Raw genomic sequence first — 22,340 nt, 5'->3', positions numbered from 1 at the left:
TCATTGTCTGCAAATAAATGCTCTAAATGACAATATTTTCATTTAGAATTAGGAGAAATGTTGTCCATAGTTTAAAAAATTAAAACAACAATGTTCAAACATATACCTATAAATATTAGGTGGTCTCTTATTTTTTTCACTCAATACCAGCTGATCTCATGCCCTCTTAGCAAATTTGAGAGTCAACAACAAACTGTAAAAGTGGTGATTGGACAGGAAAGCATGAAGGATGAAAATACGACAATAGAGACAATCAGAGAACTACCAGTCTGAGCAGCAACATTTAAAACCTCCACAGCTACAAAACAAAAGGTCACGAAAGGAAGATCCTCTCTATTTCATTATCAGTTAACAGGGGTTTACAAGGCAAGGCAATACACAATGGTCATTCAAAGTGCTTTACAAATTAGAAAATACACAGAGAAGACAAATAAAAGGAGCAGCAGCCCTAAATGTTCAACCTCTAGGGGGTGCACTAACCAGATTTAAAAAGTTGTAAATTAAAGAGATTTTGTCTTATGCTATTCTGTACAGAACAAATTTGGAATTGGAATCGAGATTACCAAACTCAATAAGAACTCAATTTAGCCACACAGTTTGCATGATTGCTAATTGCTGTGGTTTATGCTTGCATTAGTAGTTAGCTACATAAGCCAAGCCATAAGCATAACTGAAAAGACAAGATTCAGACAACACACATACATCCTGATGTTCTGGAGGAACAGATACAATATGTTACATATGTTTACCCATTCAGCATATATCAGTTTATCCAGTTATGTTAGAGGTAAGGGCAAATCAACAACATAAACTTCCACACAACAAGCTGCCACGTAGCCCTATACCCTACACTGTATCATGACGCTCACTTTCGCAAGAATGTAGCTACAAGTCACAGCAGCATCGACGGTAACTACTGTGAGCGGTCCTCATGGTAGCACTGTATTTCCTTCTTTTTCTTTGCGTTGAAAAAAACTTGGCTAAAGAAAGGGCTGCACCAATATGGGTATTCTGAATCGATGCCGATATCCATTTTTACACATATATCTGACAATGCCGATGTCCATGCCAATATATACATTTTTAACTTACAGAGAGACTAGACACCCTGGTATAAAACAAATGTAGCATTTTCACATGGTTTGGTCAGTGTCGGCCAATTGTAACAAGGCAGGCACCATCAATTGGTCTTTTTCCAGCATACAATAAATACATCATCAAGAGGTTTGAAATATCGGATTCAGGCAAAAAAAAAAGGCCAAAACTGAAAAAAATCCAATATCATCAATATAATTCAATATCATCATGCACCCTTATTATTTATAACGTAAAGGGAGTACTGACGCTGAATAGTAATTTGCAAAATGCAAAAAATTGCAACATTATCCTTATATTTTTGTTTTATAACAACTGTATGCAAGCAACAAAATGAAAGGTGTTTTTTTAATTATTAAATTAACAACAGAAATTAAAAGTAAGTAACAAAAATTCAAAAATAGATTAAATCAAAAAACAAATAATAGATTAAATCAATGAGTTCTAAAGTGAGGCAACCAGCGTCACCTGGTCCTTTCAAGCATACAATACAATAAATACGTCAGCAGGTATCGGATTAAAATAGAAACATTGAATGTGGCTAATTAGCTAAATAGCTAATAAGCTATTATCGGCCGATACAATATAATTCATTGTGCACTTCTAGTTAAAAATGCAGCTGTTTAAAAGCTATTAGTCAAGTCAAGTACTTTTATTGTCAATACTGCATATGTACAGCACATACAGAGAACTGAAATTATGTTACTCTCCTTCTCAAAAATGACAGCAAGTACAGAAAATAGATATATAATATAAAAGAATGGGAGACACTATATGTACAATACAACAAGGGCACAAACAGACATACGTATACAGAAGACAATAGTGCAATAGTGATGGGGGGAGGTTGGGGGTGATTAAGATGGTGAATAAGATTATTAGCTCCAACATAAGCGATCAGTTTTTGATATGCATCTGACCCAGCTATTAAATACACTCCTTTTATTTGAGCTAAACTGCTGTTAAGGTGCAGTTTAATCTGATATATTAGCCAGATAACGCGAATTACTACAGCTATGTTACCAGCTGTTTACACACGCCATATATGGTGCATTCACTACGTCTGTGCGGCACATCCAATTGAAAACACTGCGTTTAAAAGCAGAGCGGCACATTTTCAGCATTCTGTGTTAAAGCAGCTTCACACTGCACAGATATACGTGCTGAAACACAGAATCTTCTCGCTTTATGTACTTTCTTGCTTCCGTGCCAGACAGCTCTGACCAATCAGAGAAGACAACGTGTTTGCGTGGTTTACGTTTGTGCCTGTGTGAAAGCAAACCAAGTAAACAAACTTATCAACTGATCCGGATCATAGAAAACAATACAGGTGTGAAAACGCCCTTAAACTCTCAGTGTGAATCAGATAGAGGTAGGCAATATAGCATTAGTTTATCGTGTGTTGACATTTTCTTATCGCATCTTTTTTTAAGCATATAGAGGACATTAGTTTTTAAAAAAAGACTGACCCAATGTACATTTTATTATAAAGAGTGTTATTAGTCCTAATTAATTGAATCAAGTGCAGGCTTTATTACCTAATTACAAGCAGGGATGAAGAAGATATGAATTGTATTAGAATAGGGGAATAGAGTGTTGTGCAGTGCAGTGTAAAGAAGTAAGGCCATCAGCACTGGCCCAAACATTTACTTAAAGAATATTTAATACCACAAGTCCAGTCTGTACCAGTATATCCTTATATGATATCCTACTTCTATTAAAAATAACCCGTAATGCTATAACCTCTGCTCTCGTAAGGAATCCACCTTCCATCAAAAGAAGTAGGTTTGGTTATCTCGCAATGTTTGCTTGCTCCCGTAAGGGACTGGGTCATCTAGGGACGAGGGCCATAAAGCTGGAATCTTTATCTCTATAATTTCTCTGTGAGTCAATGAGGCACTGGAGGGCTCAATGTTCACCACTCAACCTCAGTGGGCTCTGAGGCTCCCAAAGCAGTGTGACAAGGGGGTGATGTTTTATCAGTGTAGTAAAGCAGAGATTTACAGTGCGTGATAGCAATCAACCACACCACTTCACCTACTTGCATGAAGGGTTGTGAGTTTTATCGGATCAGGAGATTTTTTCCACCAAACTACAGTCAGATCAAAAGACCAAGTGGGACCAACACTGGCACTTGGTTAACTCAGAAACTGCGATCAAAATCAGGACAAGTGATATGTTGAGAAACATGTTTTAAGGAATGTTGTTTAACCTTTATATGAGTAAGCAAAAAAAAGTCCCATCTGTCCCATCCAACTGTGTGAACACTTGTTAAACATAAAGGTGTTTTAAAAGGTTTTGAATGAAGAACAACACAGAAGAAACACAAAACAAATATTTTTGAGATTTTTAAAGGTATAAAGAACCACTGCTTAATGTAAACTTTCTTTACCAATTTTAAATTTCTTTACACTCATACATTTAAATTGTTACATTTATTTAATCTCAATAAAATATCTTGGAGGAGCTTAAGGTGCTTTGATGAACATGCAAGAAAAGGTTTTTAGAAGAATTATTCCTAAAAGCACCCTAAGGAGTTCCCCCACAGTTTAAAAAAAAAAAATTCAAAGGTTCCTTAAGGAACTTGTACTTTGTGTAACAGTGTACAAACATGGGACTTATTCACCAACATCTTTCTCAGAACTCTTAAGAAAAAAGTCTGGGGAAAGTTCTAACATAAAGGCCATATCAGATTCCTCATGCTTTTGAATGCGCAGAATTAGGCCCTAATAGATTCCTATAGTCCTCTAAACCAGTAAACGAAACCAATGCCAACTAAGAAATAAGAGGTGGATGTCAGCATCTTTGAGAAAACTATGTGCAGGGCTTTAAAGATGAAGAATGGTTGGTGAGGAAATAGGCCCACTGTGGCCTTTCTGTGGCACTGCTCAAAAGAACCGTTTGAAGCGCCGTTATTTCAAAAAGTGTGTATGTATCACTGTTTTTGCAATGTACATTTTTGTCTCTGCCTGATAATGTTATGACATGTCATGAAATCGCAATGACAAACATTTGCAGAAGGCTTTTAATTTGAAACCAGGGCTATAGGAAGTGAGATATGAGAGTGTGGGAAAGAGAAATAAGGAAGACAGGGGGAGACAGATTAAACTACGGTACATAAGTTAGGTAGGATTTACAGTTGCAAAGAGCATTCCCAATGTAGCGCAAAGCCCATCGCATCCTGGCACACTTGAGAACACAGAAAGCCTCAGAAGGTCATGTGTCTTAAAATTTACACAGAGGAAAGGTAGGCAGTCTTTGGTAAACAAACAATGGTAACGTAATCTCTGTTAAATGTTACATACAACAGATGGATATCAACAACAAAGTATTGTGCATCAAAGCGCTGATGTATAGAATGAGGCCAATCCTGAAAAAACTCCTACTAAAAAACAACCGAAATACACACTAACACACCAAAGGTAACGGGACAGGAACCAAGCATTGCACAGCAATGTCCCATTGTAGCTTAATAATGCTGCGAGGCCTCCAGAACTAAATGTGCATGTGATTTATGCCAGAGTCGCCTGCTGGTTACTATGATTACCAACAACTGCGCAGTTCAATGTGAGTGGTAATGCCTTCTACAATTCCCAGTACACACGCAACACTGTGGATTCAAGAATGTCCAATAACTCACATCGCCTTGCCATAATCACAGTACACAACATATATGTTTAATATGTGATAATGTACATGTAGTACACTGTACAATTTGCAATAACTGAGTTGTTTTGTATATTATTTAGCCACGAGTAAGAAATTAAAAAGTCTGTCTGGTCTGTGAATGTTAAGAGGTTCACTTTAATGTTATAAATAATAATAAAAAAGCACACATCTAGCCGTGCAGCCTGAGAGAGTTCAGATTGTAGTTTCAAATATAACCTAAATATTTCTACAGTGGGTCTTAACACCCCTTAAGAGAGAGGGGGGTTGTGGGTATGATAGACTGGCACAGTGTGAAGCTGTGGTCGTTTTGCACCAATAAGGGAGTTGTGCTATGCTATAAAGTGCAAGGTCTTGTGTTGTTAGACCGCATTTACCCCTCATACTCCCTCCCTCCCCCACCCGCCTGCCAGTGACCAGGGCAGAGTACAGCTAAATAAACTACTGCGGCAGGCCAGCCCGGAACTGTGGAGGCTTACTGTACAAACACACACTCTCACACACACTCACACACACAAATACAAACACAAACAGAGTCCCGAATATATTTTTGAACACAGAAACACACAGGTTTGTTTCTATATACTATCAGCACGTGGAGTATGTATTTATTACTTTATTTAACAGGATTCTTTTAGCCTAAGCCTAAGCCTAACTCTAACATTCATTTAGTGCAAATAACTAATATAAAACTAATATAAGAGAATACATATGTTTATATCAGATTTAGAAAAAGAAATGAAGAAAGAACCCATGCATGTCTATTCGCGCGCACACACACACACACACACACACACACACACACACACACAGAAGTTCACGCCCATGCTCTCTAACACTAATGCATGCCTACTCATTTCACAAGTGTATTCTCACCCTCTAAATCTAACTTGCATGAAAAATGCACTGTAAACTATAAAGGACCTGCACAGTCGCCTACACACACACACACACACACACACGAGCGCACACAAACCCGTGGGACAGTGTAATAAAGTGGTGTCCTGACAGAATTGAATTATTTAAAGGACGGGATTGATTTATTACAGCGTGAGAGAGACACATTCTTAACCCTGATCAAACAGGATTAAGATTACAATGCCCCCTTCCCACTGCATGCCACGTTTAGATCCACCTAGCACAAATAGGCTCCGGGATATTTTCAGTGCAGCATCTATTTCCAATGCAAGTCCCCTGATTAATTCATTAAGGGGATAGTTTCATGGAAGAGGTGATGGCCTTAAGTACAGCGAAAGCCACCCCCTAGCAGCTCGCTAACCTGCATTCAGCAATTCTCTCATTGGCCAGGCCAGCTGAAAGAGGGCTGTGTGAGCTGGGGGCAATAATCAACGTAACACCCAGGATCACAAGTTCAAATAACTCACTGGCACAGATAGGGCACCACTCTGTAATCCCTCTCAATATCGGCATGGGGTGGTTTATAGCAGCCTCATCGCTGATAAGGCACAGCCAAGCCATGCCAACCACAGCCCGTTTTTATTGGATCCCCCTTGTTAACATTCCGGGACTTTGTCATGCAGGCTGCCTGTCACTATAAAATGTTGTTTTATAGCGCACTTGCCTCCTCACCAGCATACAGATAACCTGCCCATAGCACTTCAATCGAAATAGGGTAGGTTAGTAATCTGGGGTAGGTAGCTGTAACAGTACTGTCATGTGTTTCAATGCAATCAAAGCAAAACTGTTGGATCCCTGCCTCTATGGTGGCTAATACTGGACGTTACGGTCAAAATTTATATTGTGATACATTTCTTAGATTCGGTCGATACAATATAATTTCTATATCGATATGAACAGGACAAAAACCACTGCATGTGGAATATCTACATCATTACACACTGACAAGCTAATTTAGTCTGTAGTGCTGTGCTGTATCTGCCCGGCTTAAATGCACTGAACTGATGGTAACTCCCTGCAACGGACATCAGTCAGTAACAGATGCTGTAAATCCTGTATAGCTCTTACAATCCAAGCCAAATTCTTTTAGAGTTCCTTCATTTACCTACAATGACACGACAGAGGTAATTTTAGATGATCATAGGCTACTGAAATATATTTTAAAGTTACTTTTTTTTTTTTTTTTTTACATTAATAGCTGAACTATGTTCCACTGTAATAATAAAATATACCAGCCCTACTTAAAACGCTTAAAACAAGATGCAAATAATAAAATAATTTAGATCTTTGAGCATATTTTGATCAAAGGTTTTGCTTAGTATAGTGCAAATAACAAAAATCCAAATTAAATTAAAAATATTGGATTGTTTTTATTTGACTTTCTGGCCGGCAGACATTTATTATGAACCTCACAACAGCAGATTAGCCACAATAGCTAACGACTAACTGGTGATGCTAACTTTTATTCTGAGCTAAATGAATCATTGTTGTTTAATAATATATGATCAATGTTGTTGTGCTTATTAGAGTGGGTAGGTCCTGTAATTTGATGTAATAGGAGGATTATGGCAATAGTCTACTCCATACCAACGTTTGTACTGAATGTGGATGTGCCTTCTGCCAGCCGCTTATCTGTTCACTCAGACAATTCTAGCTAGATGTAGCCGGTTACAATGCTAATGCCTTTAACGTCAAATGCCCATCCAACTTCAGAAATTAAATGTCCCATTCATCTGACTCCCACTATCAGGCTGCGCTCACATTTTAAAAATTCACATCACCTTGTGACGAGCACACAGGCCAGTTTTCAATCTCCCTCGCAAGATAAGATTTCACAACTTATAAAAGTTGTGGGTGTTCCCAAGCAGTTTCCTGAGGTAACACTTAATAGTGAGTTTACATACTGCTGTCCCATGCTGAATGGTTAAGCGTAGTGTTCAATAGTGTTCAAGTTCAATACAGTTCTAAACAGTTCAATACAAGCCATGCACTGTATATAGCCAAGACTAATGCAGAGGCCTTTTACTTTTCTCTTCTATAAGATACCTATAATATAATGAATGCGGAACAGGGATACTGGTATCATTTTAAATTTCAGGATCAATACTCACTGATATATGTCAAGGTTGCAGGGTATTAAGAATATGATACACCCAGGTATTCCCATAAATTGCAATACACTACACAAAGCATAGGGGGCAATGTGCTTTCTAAAGTATTGCTGCACCACAGAAGAAGAAATCAGGATGATGGCAGCTTTAAAGTGAGACAATAAAGGAGAACAACACCATAATTCACTTACTAAGGTGTGTTTTAGTTATTAGTGATTATTTGCATCCGTAATAGAAAGAAAGGCAAAAATCATACTACTGGCTTACCTGGTGAAGCGCACTTTGCAGATAGCGCACTCATAGGGCTTCTCTCCCGTGTGTGTGCGAATGTGGCGGGGGAGTTTTCCGGCCCCCTGGATGACCTTGGAGCAGATGGGGCACTTCTGGAAGGCCTTGGAGCGCATCTTCCTCTCTCCGCTGCTGCCGCCCCCTCCTCCCGACTGACCCCCACCACCCCCGCCACTGCCCCGTACAGACCAGAGGGGCAAAAGGCTCTGCGCCACGGCAGCACTGCCCGTCTCCTCCTGCTGCGCACTGTTAAAGTACTTCAAGTAAAACTCCACATCGGGTTCCTCTCCATCCGGCCCATCATCCTCTGCCCCCACTACCCCCTCCTTCTGCCGCTCTATGGAGTCCATCATCTGCTGCAGGAGAGTGCTGGCGGGCCCTCGCTCCGACTCCCGCGTCACGGGGGTCTCTACGTCCCGCTCGGCCTTGGGCTCCGGCTGATGGAGGTAGAAGTGTCCGTTCTGGGATGGGGTGTAGAAGTGAGAAAGACTGTTGGTGCCGTTCCCCCGCCTCCACATCAGCGCTTCCTTGGTGACATCGGCAGATACGCTGTCCAGCTGCTTTTCCTCCTCTTCCAGGATGTCATCATCGTCGTCCTCTGCTTCCGGGGGCAGGGGGGTCTGGGCAAGGACCTGGGCAAGGGGGGAGAAGTAGGCAGCTGGTCCAGGGGGCGTGCCATTGCTGTCAGCGCTGCCGTTGCGCTGGTTAAAGTGCAGGTGTGCGGGCGGGTCCCTGAGCTCTGGCGTGCTGCAGCTGCTGCCCCAGTGCGCCCCCCGCTGGAAGAACTCCAAGTATTCGCGAGCGCGCAGTCGGTTGCCCTTCTCTCCTCCGCTCCTCCTGTGCTCCTTGTCCTCCTCAGCTTCGTCCTCTGCTTGCTCACTACCCGCCTGAGAACAGCAAATGAGAGCACAGCGGCTTGACACATATTCAAAGTTAAACAGGTGCTGACACACAACAATAAAACCAACATAGGCATAAAAAAAACAAACATATTTAATTATAATAATGCTGCTAAGACAGGCAAATAAAAACCTCCGTATGACTGCCAAATAACCTACAAGAATATGAAGTCAAAAAGGTGGTGCACATTTCCACTGCATGGTGCTTTTTTCTGTATCTGTGACTTCATTATATAACTCAATATTTAGATCATATAAAAAAGTTTTTAAAAATTAGGTCCAAATAAAATTTACTATGTTTCAATAGTATTCAATAGTATGTTAGGAGAAAATGTAAGTGCATGAAAGTAAACACCTTACAACTGTAAAGTAGAAAGGGGTCTATGAATATAAATTTAATGCCATTTTCACTTGTGTACATAATCCATGGAAAACTGGTTTACCCACCGGCGGGGAGAGCACTTTGGTGTCCAGCAGGTGCGTACACACGTCTTGGACGGGTGAGATTTCCAGCAGTCGGGCAGCACTCAGGATGTCTGCCACACTGCTGCGGCTGACTGTGAGCGTAGCTGTGTAGGCAAAGTCCAGCAGGGCGGCCAGCGCCTCGGCCCGCACAAAATCCAGCGCATAGACGCTCTGGCGGTCGGCGGCCTGGCCTGAGGTGAAAAGCTTGTGGAAGTAGGTACTGCAGGACGCCAGAACCGAGCGATGGGCGGGGAACTCGCGCTCCTGGGCCACCAGCAGCACGTCGCACAGCAGGCCGCTGAGGCGCTGTCGGTTCAGACCGCCCAGCAGGTCGGCACTGTGCTCGGGGAAGGGGATGCCCACGGGACCCTCCTCTGCCTCTCCCGTGCCCGAGCAGGCCCGGCCCTGCCGTCCTCCCCGCCCGCCGGCGCCCGACGACATCTTCCACCAGCCTGCCGCCGAGCCGCCAATCGCAGCCCCCGCCCGCGCGTCCGTCCTGCCGTCTGTCCGTCTGCCTGTCTGTAAAGAGAAAAAGGTGTGTGGTTTCAGTTTGGCTTGATGCAACTTATTGATACAAAAACTGTGCATATGAAACCTGAAGTGGCCAGAACTTTTAAGAGATATAGAAATCTTTTCTGTAAGATGTGTTAAAGCAAAGAAAAAACAGAAGGACCTTGACCAAGGTTAGTAACCTTTGCTCTAAAACCATGGTGAAACCATTACTCTTGTTATGTGTGGATGTGTAAAAGGGACGAAATTTTTAAATTATCATTAGTCAGTTGCAGCACCTTATAAAACCTAATACAAATACTGTGAAAGCACCATCTGTGCAGAATCTTCTTCCTCTTCTACTGACGGTTTATCTTACTTCAGACCTGTTTCTTTCTAGAATCTCACTTCCTTTTAGAACACAGAAGTTTTGGAGGTATTATCGTTGGGCTGCGAATGCAAATTGAGCAAAGATGAAGAGCTAACAGACGTGGTCAAACGGTTGCCCTTTATCAAACCCAGCACGGCAAAAGACCACTGATGAAGATTATACGGACAGTTCAAATGCAAACATTGAAAGCCTAGAAACAAAGAAGACTGTGAAGGTCTTTCATACAGCAAGACCACAGCAACAGTACACACAATCTACTGGTTTTAGGAGTTTCATAGAGCTGACAATTTAATTTCATTTTTACACTGGGAGAAGTACTACTGTCCAAAATAATACACAAAATTTAATTTATTTACGCCAAACAGTAGACTCCGTTGCACTAGTTCATTTTAAGTAGTATTGTATCTAGCACACATCACTGAATTAGTACTTTGCAACTACTGTACTTCACTGCATTTCCAAATTTTGACAAGTACTTTTATATTTGTAAAGCTTATTAAAGTCGCTGTGATAATACAAATAATCATGAGATAATAAAGTAGTCATATTGCCAAGCTCTAGTAGGTAGTACAACTTTATTATAGTAATTTTTCCGAATAGTTTACTAGCATGTTTCATTAGGCTAGTGTTTTCAAATTACACTATATTATATTATATTAGTACACTACATTGTACTAGGTCATTCTGATTAAGTCACTTCATTACAGTTAGATACTATCGTTAGTATGTTTGTTTTAATTATTACATTTTACTACACTTGTTTGTTTCAACTAGTGCACTTGTGCAAATTGTGTGTTCCAGGGAAGTCCATTCAAACAACATTATACTTGCTCATACTGTCATACAGCACACTTCTGTACACTAGTTTATTTCCACTGGTACTGGTTTTACTAGTTCCTGGTTTTACTAGTTCCTTCTGACTGGTACACTCATTACACTACCAAGTTTGTTTTAACCAGTACATTTTATTACACTTTATAGTGTGTTCCCGGCAAGTTCATTACACTAGAATCCTAACACTTCATTACACCATTTTATGTTGTTTAAAACATCTTTAAATTAATTAATTCTGACTAGTACACTACATTACAGTAGTCTTAACTAGTTGTTTATGTTCTTATTTTGATTAGTGCTCCTTATGTATCTATAATGTTCCATGCCTGTTAATTAGCAAACTAGTTTCATGATATTAGTTGACTGGTACACGAGTAGTCTGATTAGTTCACAAGTGCAAAGTTAACTTAACAGTACAACAGAACATACAGTAGTTTTTTTTTCCAACTAGTGGCACTCCAACGGATGTAGTTCATTACACTAGTTCAGTTCAACTAGTACTCAACCTAATTAATTCACACTATAGTACACTTCATGACACTAGGTTGTTCCAACTGTTACATTATACTGAGACTTGATTAGACTAGTCTATTCAAATTCTCTCTTAAATACTATAAGTACCACCCGCTCCAACCCTAATTCAAACACTTGTACGGAACATCTTGTTTGCCGTGATCGGTTTTGGGAGTTGGCGGCCTTAAGCCCTAGCTGGGCGAGAGAGGGCACGAAGTGTGCTAGCTCTATGGCTAGTGGGAGAGGAGGATAGAGAGGAAAAGAACAGAGAGGAGAGGAGGGTATGTGTGGGTCAGGATGAGTGTGGGGAGAGGAGAGTGGCACACAGAAAGTAGGAGGCGTGTGCCCTCAATAGCGTGTCATTCTGCTGCCGGGTGGGTGTGGGGGAGGTCATGGGGGCTGCTGCGTACAGACCGGAGTGGAAAAAAACCCACCGGAGGAGGAGGTGGTGCTGGAGGAGACGCACAGGGCTGTGAGGGAACGGTATTAAATAGGGAGGTTGTCAATCCGGTCTGAGCCGGTTACCCCACCCTGCACTGTGTGCCAAGTTTCAGGAAAGGCCTGTCCCCTTGCTCACGTGTAAGGGGGGGGGGGGATTAAAATGATCGACTGCAGTCCAGGCAGGGGTGGGAGGGGAGTGGAGGGGGCTCTGCAAGGCAACCCTCCTCGATTTGTCCGTTCAAACATGCACGCACATAAACACACACACACGCACACATGCATGAAAGCCAAGCGGCCTAAACCGCCCCCCTCCATCTGGCAGAGCGACCCAGCAGGGGGTGAGGCCAGGGGGAGATTATTCTCTATAAGAGCAACACATTCAAATGACATTCCTTCAGATCAAGCCCCTTGGTATGTATGAAAGACCTGCTCAACCTGGGCCGCCTTAACACTCCTACACACCCACCCTCTAACAAAACTGCTTCCTTCCTCACCTAGAGTGGTGCTGGCACAAAGTCAGGACACTGCAGAGGTCACACTTAGGTAAGGTGCAGTGTAACTGCTCCCAAAACCCTCCTCGTTCCACTGATTATTCAACCAAGTTGCCAAACGTTAAATGATTTTAGTTCAAAATTACCTTATAGCAAACAATACAATTGGCAGCTTAATAATAAGAACCTTGAGAATAGCTCAATCTAGGGCACATATGCAACACACACATACGCTTCTATATAGTGCACCTCAGGGAAGCCCTTCCAATAATAGTACCACTCTAGACCACATCTTGAAGTTCAGTGGTAATGACCATAAGCCAGGGCTTAAGCCTTTCTCTCTTCATCTCCTTCAACTCCTGTGCCATGGTGATGGGCACCCGCACGCTCAGCCTCGACGCCACAGCCTGGCCTTTGTGTTTTCCCTAGGAGCTCTGATAAACCCCAATGTGCCTGGCAGACTCATTTCACTATCTCTCCTCAGGCTCATTTGAATAGGCCAAGGGAAAGGACCGGCCGAGGGGCAGGGGAGTAACGGACAAACATTCGTTGTGTTTTACTGAGGGATAAAAGGGGACACTATTTGATAAGGGATGAACAATATGGATGAGGTGTCACATGACACTTATTGCATTTTTTAATTATTAACCTTAACTTTTAATGTCCACTAAATGTGTTTGTCGACCAAACATGCTAAATTATTGTATGCCCTATCCGGACAGAATTAGTTTCTCAGGGGGACATCTGTAAAAAATATTTCACAATTCAACTTAGTGATCCAGACTGCAATTAAAAAAGGAGAGCCAGTGAGTTTTTTTAATATTTCTCAGTCACATGACATCGCGTTCAGTAGCTCTTCCATACATTGTCGTTCCGGACAAGAATAAAATCACAGAGGACCACCAATAGAAGAGAAAATTACCCCAGGACCACCCGAGAGACTAATCGCATCTGGGTAGGGTTACTTTATTTGTCAACTTTACAGGAGAATTTTGAGCTTTTATATTTTTTTATTCTTCGTTAACTTTATTATTATTTTTTTTACCAATTTTAACCCACCCAGGGACAGCATGGCCAATTGTGCTCTCTCAGGCTCTGCCAGCTGATGGTGAACAAGCATGATGCGGGATTTGAACTTGCGATCCTCAGGCCTGCTAAGCATTTCAACACAATGAACAGAACAACTGAGAGATTTAAATAATTTGAAAATCAGTTAACACAGAGGTATGTTTTTGTGTGAGACTAATAATTAAACGCATCAGGAACATGTGACTGTACAGATGCACAAGCTAAAGTTCTGTGACTGGTCCAAGGAGTTGATGTTTAAATATTAAGGTCAGTATTACAATATTACTGCAAAGCCCAAAACTCCAACAACATTAAATGCTGTGCACCTCCACTTTTCTTGAAATACAGTTATGAAAAGGAGTGTCTATATTCTAGGCATAACCCAGAAAGACGGGACAAAAAGATCGCAAGATGCAGTAAAGCGGTTGACAGGTGACAAAGCACCACCCCTGTCCCAGAATAAACCCGGGCTCAGGCTGAGAGAAAGAGGAAACACTGCAAACAAACCTGATCCTGACACCTTCTCATGGCTCCAAACATTCCTCATCACTAATTCATGGCTGTGGGTGACGGGGGCTGTGCCTCGGCCCCAACGGCTCGCTTGCAGGCCTCAGCCATCAGCCGCACGCACGAGCCTGCCGCTGCTTTGCAAGTCAAACCACAATTCACTGCAAGTAGCCATACCAACCCCCTCCCCACACCCTTCCCCTCACCATACCCGAAAGCCTGCTTTGCCACAACCCAAGCGAAGAGCAGTTATCAGGATTTTTCAGGGACGATCCAACTCTCTAAGCTCTAAACTGAACTGGACCATGGAAAACATTTTTTACAGGCTATCTCTCAGAAAGCAAACCTGTAGTTTGAAGCTTAAAGCAATGCTCATCAGCTTTTACCCTTTGCAGCTACGTACCTGTGCAGTGATGTGATAGTTGCTGTAAACGATGTATTACATGCATGAATTAAACAGGAGCTGTATATTCACCCAACAACCTCATTGTGTAACCAAGCAGACATTACCCAGTTGTTACGCTGACTCTAAACAACAGGAACAACTTTTTACGCTATAAGTCAGCTTCTGTGAAGTGCACGTAAAGCCAGATAAATGTTTCCAGTGAAGTTCTTAGAATGCTCCTCCTCACCTTGAGTGACTCTGCAACGAACACAGCTCAGTGCCATATCAGATCATTCATTATATGAACTGTAAACTTACACCTCAAAATGAAACGTCTTAGCTTAGCACATACCAAGCATTTCAGGAACACACACACAGACACACTCACACACTCTTATGACATAAACCAAAACAACCAGAGGTGTTTCTCTGAGTAAAGCACCTCACTGGCAGCGTCTGTGTTTTTTTCTATAAAGCCATGTCTTTTTATTATTAGCACTTTTTTTTACCTTGTTACATCAGTGCAGTCTGCACTTTTTACAAAGTTGACAGATGAGATCAAAAGACATGAGTGTGAGAATCAGAAATCTTTCGATAGAGTGCAGTCTGAGAGAGGGAGGATTACTGACACACGTGAGTTAATGTGAGCTAACACATCAGTCCTCATCAGCTCCAATATACCTGGTGCAGCGTGGATGGAGAGTGTGCAGAGGCATGCCCTGACCGGTGTGTCCACTCAGCACTTGTGTGCGAGTGTGATTAGTGCCACTGGCTTGGAGACAGGCAAGGGGTGGGGGTGGGGTGGGGGATTCACTACACACAGGTCGGCAGAGTTCAAGGTCAGGGCCGAGAGGATATTAGCGGATAATCAGAAACGCTATGGAGAGGTGGGTGTCTAGTTCCAAGAAGAACAGGATTTTGAGCAAGGTCTTGTGCATGAGTCACTCCTGCCAGCAGCGGTTAGGGAAGCCTGATTGGTCGTGCGGAGCGCGAGCAGGAAGTGGGCGAACAACTGATAAAACTGGAGTTGTGGGGTTGGGCTGTTTCGCTGGAGATATGTCAGTAGCCTGCCAAAAATCCAGGCTTGTATTCACAATGCCCCCTCAAAGGTAGTGGGTGAGGCCGCTTAAAAAACCCCACATACATGACTCGCGAGTCTACTCGACTCTGTCTCAGCCTGTTTCTGCTGCCTCCAACTTTCTCCAGACCTATAAAAACAGCGCCTTACCTCGCATAACCCCGCGTCTTCACTCGGTTTTGATAATTAACCTCACTTCATCTTATGTCATATGAGTCAGTAAACAGTTTTACTACTACAATGAACAAACGCTGTTTTTATGATGAAAATTCAAAAGGTCTGGAGGTCCGTCAAGTTCCTTAGACAGAGTGGAATGAAACAAGGCAAAATGTGGGAAGAAGTACAGTAAAAGATCCGCTTCTGAATGAGTAATGGCGTGTTTACAGTTCTCCCTGTCCAGCCGCGGCTTTATCGGGAGGTTAGACCTAAGTGTGAAAATGTCAGACGCCCCCTCATAGTTTGACCAAAGTTTTCCAGGCCCGTTTCCCTGCATCTGGCAACGGGCTGGCCACAACTTCTGCAAGTCTTCTTGGTCACTGCAGCCAAGCTTACAGGAAACCAGTGAAGAGAGACCAAACAACACGAACCCCTCCCCAAAAACGACAGTAACAACCTCAGCGTGGCTCTAGAGCAGTGCCCAACCTCCAACCTTGCTGGTGGAGTAGCCCTGCCTTTCACATTTTAATGTTTTCTTTGCTCTCTAACTCACCCACACCCTTTAGAGAAGGGGGTGTTATTTATCGGATCAGTTGAAGCAGGTATGTTAGAGGTAGGAAGTAAGCACTGTGCAGTAAGTTATGCCTAAAGTAGGTCTTCTGAGATTGCCAAGTCTGCACAAACAGAGAACAGAAGATTTCTACTGATGGTCTATTTCTATTGATGCTTACTGACAAAGCACTGAAAACCAAGACTAGACTGTGATTGTAGTAGTCAGTGTAGTATCATCATAGACAAGCATTCAAAAGACAAGCGTACGAATACTGAGAACAGATCTATAGAGCTTCTTCTTCTTTATATCCTGACCTTTCACCTTGAAACTATTTTCTAAAAGTTTTTTTCTAAACTTCTTCCCAGAGTGATCTGGACATTTCAGTCCTCCCTGCTCCAACACACCTATTTTAACCAAAGAAGGGCTTCCTAATAAGCAGACTACTCGGCTCACGAGTCTGAGAGGAACTAAGAATCTACCAAAATATATTGCAATCAGACAAGGGTTCTCTAGGACCACTGTACCAACATCTCCAGTGCCCTTGCGCCCATGACTCTCTCTCCTTCTCTGCAGAATGGACGGAAGATGACTTCCTGCGTGACTCTGGTGATGGTGTAACAGAACCCGCTCTGTTATCAGATGACCAGCTCTCCCAGACACTGCACTGCGCTCGGCCACCATCGGGCCCACCACAGCTTCCACTTCCTCCTTTCCGCCTCTGCTGAGGAGGCGAAAAAAAAAAAACCACATAACGCGCCTCCCACCCTCTGCCGCTGTGTCATCCACATATCTCTCAACGATCATGCAAAGGTAAGTGTGTCAAGGACTCTCATCTGCTTGCCCGAGGCCCAGCTCCGTAACGGCGAACGGGGGCAGGAGAGAGAATAACCTTACAGCAATCGGATTCCACGTTACTGTAAAGGAAACTAAGAAGTAGGCCTTGCTCAACGTGTCGACAGAGTCTCTGCAGATAAGGACAAGTGGAAGAAGGCCCTTTAAAGAGTGCAATGAGAGCATAATGAGATGAGTTCTCTGATTACCGATAGGGAGGTTTGCTAGCTTGCATCTCCCAGCATCACGGTCTTTAATTTGATCACTTCAAAAATGCTTAACAACAACCCACCCAGCCAGCCTTGCTGCCCCTGAAAACACAACTGAACTGACTGCCGGCCTGCCTGCTGGAATGCCTGAATATCCAAGCTTCGCTTACAGGGTCCCCACTCTAGTTCTAGCTTTTGTACATAGTTTCAGTAACATTCCACCACTAAGACAGTCACTTTGAAGTCTTATCATTCCAAGAACACACAAAGTTGCTAACTCAAGACTTTATGTAAGAAGTTTCTAAATATGGGACAATGGTTCAGGGGTAATCTTAACAAGAAATGTACACTCAACAGCAGTTTACCATCATCAGGGTGCTGACTTAGAATAGCTTTCTGAGAAAAGTCAGTAAGTGTTAAGTCTACATGCGGGCTGAGCAGTTGACCAAGGGTGTGAGTGTAATAAGTGTGCACAAGAACTAGTCCACGAAAAATTCTGAGCAGTCAAAACAAACAAATCTTAAGCACTTGACATAAAAGTCTGGATTACTAGACAGGTTACACTTCATCTGCACAAATTGTCTCATTTTAAGTGTGATATTACATCCAACAATTTCTGATTATTGGGAACAGAAACAAGATGTATTTACTTTAAGGGTGGTGCTTCTACTGTTCACACAATTCACACACACACACGCACACACACAAACATCAGGTTCTAATGGCCTCATAACATTCCTTCCCAGGTGACGTGACCCAATATGACCCCACTGGTGTGATTTACCCCTATACAAAGTACACGCACTTAAAGCGGGCGCAGATATGCGTGTCATTCACACAGCAAGTAAGACACAATAAAGAGTGGCCTCACCCCTGACAAGACAAGGAGCCTTTTCTGTGTATTGTTCAGACACTGGGCGTCATCAGTGAATAAAAATACCCCTTGCGCCCTCCCTGTACCCGCACAAGTGAAAAAACGAGTTGAGCGAGTAGGGCTAGGAAATCTTATGCATACATGCTTGAATAAAAAAAAAAAAGGCAGAGTGAAATAGAAATACAGTAAAAAGAAAAAGAGAGAATGAGTGAGGGAGACAGGACACCCATGCAGACTTGGGCTGATCTGACTCAAGTCATGAGACAAGACGAAGCTCTACCAAAAGACCCTCAGTGAGAACTGTGAGGGGGATGTGCATCGAGAATGAGCTATAAAAAGTATGAGGAAGGGGTTAGAGACACAGCAGCCACATCTGCCAACGAAAGAGACTTCAAGTCTCGATAGCGTAGGGGGTTCTGAGATTTCGATTCTCACCACTGACACATAAATAAATGTAATTTTTTCTTGAACAGATTAACAGGGAAAGCCTAGAGTTGCCACACTTCTTCAGATGTGCCAGATGTGTCATTGCTTCTTTGTCATATCTTGATTTTCATTTGCTTTTAGGAAAATATTTGTTTTTATAGTTTGAATGGGATAAGTTCTTAAGCTCCTTCTTAAGTAAAAGTTTACCCAACTAGCAGGAGATAACCTCCTTGGGCCATACCTTTGCGCAGCAGCAAGGCCTCAGTTTTCCATCTCTACTTCCATCTGCAACTGGGTCAAGCTCTCCCAGCTCAGTCAAGCCTCTCCCTCTCCCTCTCTGTCTTTCCCCTTAAATATCCCACAAGCCCGCTCCTCTCTCTCCTCCTGTCTTCTCCACTTTGAACAGCAGAGAGTGAGAGTGGGAGTGCAGTTAGGAAGCAGCGCTTACCGGCCAGGCAGAAGCGTGTCTCTCTTCTTCCTTGGGCCAGTCTCAGTCAGTCCTACCACCCCTGCTTGCCTGCCTGCCTCCGTGTCTGGGCAAGACCCTGCTGTGGAGCAACTGCAGATGGGGGGAAAACTTCCGAGTGGCCCTGGTTGCATAGACAAGCCCTTGCCTGATCCCACATAGGCAGACACCTACTTACCCCCCCTCCCCTCCCCTCTACCCTCCCTCCCCTGCCTCCCCTCCCTCTCCCCCACCCCTCTATTTTCAGCCCACTGCTCTGGCTTGACTTCCCCCTCTGCGATTGGCCTGACAGCTACTCACTCACCACACCTCCCCACTGGGATAGGCTGCCGGCTGTTCCCTTTCCTGTATGGCCAAGGGCAAGGCACACTGGGATGTGGAGTTCTTCATAGCTACTTCACCTGGTTCTAGGCCACCGCTGTGGAACTACAAGTCCCAAGCTGTCCACTCTTGCCACCCCCACACCTCAGAGCCTGCTTCAACGTAAGCACTCGGAGCTGAATTATACACTACAGTGTGTTGCTAGCAGGATGCCAGGTATTAAAAGTACAGACCAGCCATCAAGCGGGGGGCCAGGCAGTGAGCGAATTAAAACATTCATTTGTAGCTTTGAGAGACTAGAACAAACGCTGTGACCAGCCCAGGCAGAATAATATGAAACAGTAGCAAAACTTCGGCAGTGTTGACCTAAATAAGACTTTTGAACCAGTGTGAAATATTCTGACCTAGCAGGAAAGAGGCAGCGAAAAAATAATCCACAGCCCAAAGCTCTGACACAAGTAATCCATCACAGCCGAGTCCCTGTGTAATGACAACCAACCAAAAAAGTAAAGCCTGTCACATGCCACTTCTACCTTGTCCCATAACATTATTATTTTTGGTTCCTACTTCCTCTCACACTGTCCCACTCCTCCTCTGTCGATCCCCTCCTCCTGTCGCCAAACTCATGAGTGCTAATGCCAAATAGAATGGAAATAAAGTTCGGCAAAGAAATGGCAATGCGTAAAAGGTAAGTCAAACGAGGTAACTGTGCAGGACAAAAGCGGCTCAACTATTAAATGCTTAGCAGCCCCCCTCCCAACTAGCCCTTTGCTCTTTCTGCCCCCCTCCCTCATTCGTTTCTCTTCTCCCTGTGGTCGTCAGGCCCTGGACAGACGTGCTGGGGGACTGGGGAAGGGGGGGTGTAGGGTGTAAACTCACCTGCGATGGCCGTGGTGCTGCTTGTTGTGGCTTCTCTTTTCCCTCCTCTCCTCTCCTCCTCTCTGGAGCCCTCTCTCTCTCCCTCTCTCTCTTTAGCTGTCCCTGCTTCTCAAAGCCCCGTATGCGCTAAACAGGCAGCAGCAGATCAACTCAATTCCCTTCCTGGTTTCTGGAGGGCAAAGAGGTCCCTCCCTTTCTCTCTCTCTCACTCTCTCTCCCTCTCTCGCTCTTAAAGAAACAGCATTCCTCCCTCACCGGCCTGCTCCACACCTCTCTGGGGAATACAGTATAAAAAAAAAATTACATTACCACGAGACAGTGGCAACAATAGTTTCATCATAGAAGCAAGTGACTGTGTGCACGGAGAGGCACAGACATGTTGTCATTATGAGAGTAATAACCTGCCCACTGTGGCACTTACAGTTAGGAGAGCATATGCGCTAAAAGTATGATCGCAAGAGGTCCTTTTTCTTTCTAAAGTAGCTGCGCGCTACAGTCACACCCACTCAATCCCATAGCTTGAGGTCATGGAGTCCCACCCCAGAAACAAGCCTTGGCACATTCCAAAACACTCAGGGTCTGCCAGCAACACCCCCCCCACTAGACACACATACACATACACTGCTCCTTCACTTCGCACAGCTCACAATATGCACAATAATCTCTCTCAAGGGTCTACTCTCTCCAATAAAAGGTGCTACTCCTCTCTCACCTACACTTGGCACACCAGGTGCAAATTTTAATTATCCGATCAGTTAAAAACGTTTTAGACTTTAATACTATATAAATAAAGAAATGAATAACCTTAAATAATTACTTGGCAATTTATTTCTCCTACAAAGTACCTAACTGTTTAAATGCCTGTTTAAGAAGACTAATAATATACATTACTAAACTGAAGGATCCATCATAGAGTGAACCAGCTTCTAACTGACAGAATCTATGAAACCCCCAGGGAACCAACAAAGACTTGCAAAAAGTCTTGCAGCAAGCATAATTTTATATATGTAGTCACTCTTGCACGGAAACCTTGTATCATCCAACATAATACAGTGAAGAAAATGATTCTAAATTTCAGTGAAAGCTGGTGTAAGCAAACTTTGATAAAAAAATATGACATTTGATTACTTTATAATAAATTAATCCATTCAATATACACTGTTCAGTGCACTGTATAAAAAAAAAGACTTGAAATTATGCCAAAATTTAAAAAGGTTTTTGCATAAGAGTGATTAGATATATAATACCATATCTGATTCTACACAGGTCCAAATACTTTCTTGCTACAGACAGGACTGTTTCTGACAACAAGAGCTATTAGCAGTGTTTAGGGTCTCAGAGCTAACGGGCCCCTATGAAAAGTGAATGAGTATTTATTTAAAATATCCCATAAGTAATATATATATATATATATATATATATATAAAATCAAGTTTAAATGACTATGGATCAAGTTGATTAAGCAAAAAGTCTTAAAGTCTGAGCAACAACCCGGATTAAGCTGAGTCAGCAAGAATTTTTTTTTTTTCAATTTAAAATGAACAGTATTTTTTATTCTATTTTTACTGTAGTACACATGACGATATAATTGAGACCCTTTGGGGCCCCATATGGCCATCAAATTTAGGTCACAGCCACAAGAAAACACCCCTTTATGCCTACCTAACAGATTAACAATGTGTTCAAAGTTTGAATATTGAAACTACATATTTATAATACATTAATATGTCATTAGATAGAAAGTGGCATTATCAGAAATACAAATTGTGCAAAATATTTTTAAAATCTTTTAAAAGAAAAATATTTTGAACATTTATGAGAAACAGTTGTAAGGTACGATATAGGGGACAAATCTTTCTGTAAACAATAAAGGAACATAATTTAAAGGTAATTTTTTTTGCTGAGTGTGTCAGCTATAATATACAGTACCAGTAAAAAGTTTTGATATTTTACATATTAATTTTCATCCAAAATGTAGAAAATAAT

At 42.6% G+C, this 22,340-nt stretch overlaps 1 protein-coding gene across 2 annotated transcripts in view; it reads right to left on the bottom strand.

Annotated features, from left to right (window-relative positions):
• zbtb7a (zinc finger and BTB domain containing 7a) overlaps positions 1-21,762 on the bottom strand; it is a 33,746-nt gene extending 11,984 nt beyond the window's left edge. The window contains exons 1-3 of one of the 2 annotated variants that reach the window (XM_049465409.1): positions 20,355-21,762; positions 9,425-9,961; positions 8,058-8,965 (exon numbers count right to left, since the gene is read on the bottom strand). In XM_049465409.1, coding sequence (XP_049321366.1) covers positions 8,058-8,965; positions 9,425-9,883 — 1,367 coding nt within the window. In that variant the 5' untranslated portion in view covers positions 9,884-9,961; positions 20,355-21,762. Of the gene's footprint in view, positions 1-8,057; positions 8,966-9,424; positions 9,962-19,136; positions 19,299-20,354 lie in introns of those variants that run through there. The other variant, XM_049465410.1, reaches the window with a different exon arrangement.
• Between the last annotated feature and the right edge of the window lie 578 nt (positions 21,763-22,340).

This window comes from Astyanax mexicanus, chromosome 16 (assembly GCF_023375975.1).
Source record: "Astyanax mexicanus isolate ESR-SI-001 chromosome 16, AstMex3_surface, whole genome shotgun sequence".
NCBI classification, from domain to species: domain Eukaryota; kingdom Metazoa; phylum Chordata; class Actinopteri; order Characiformes; family Acestrorhamphidae; genus Astyanax; species Astyanax mexicanus.
This window is presented reverse-complemented; position numbering and strand designations above follow the sequence as displayed.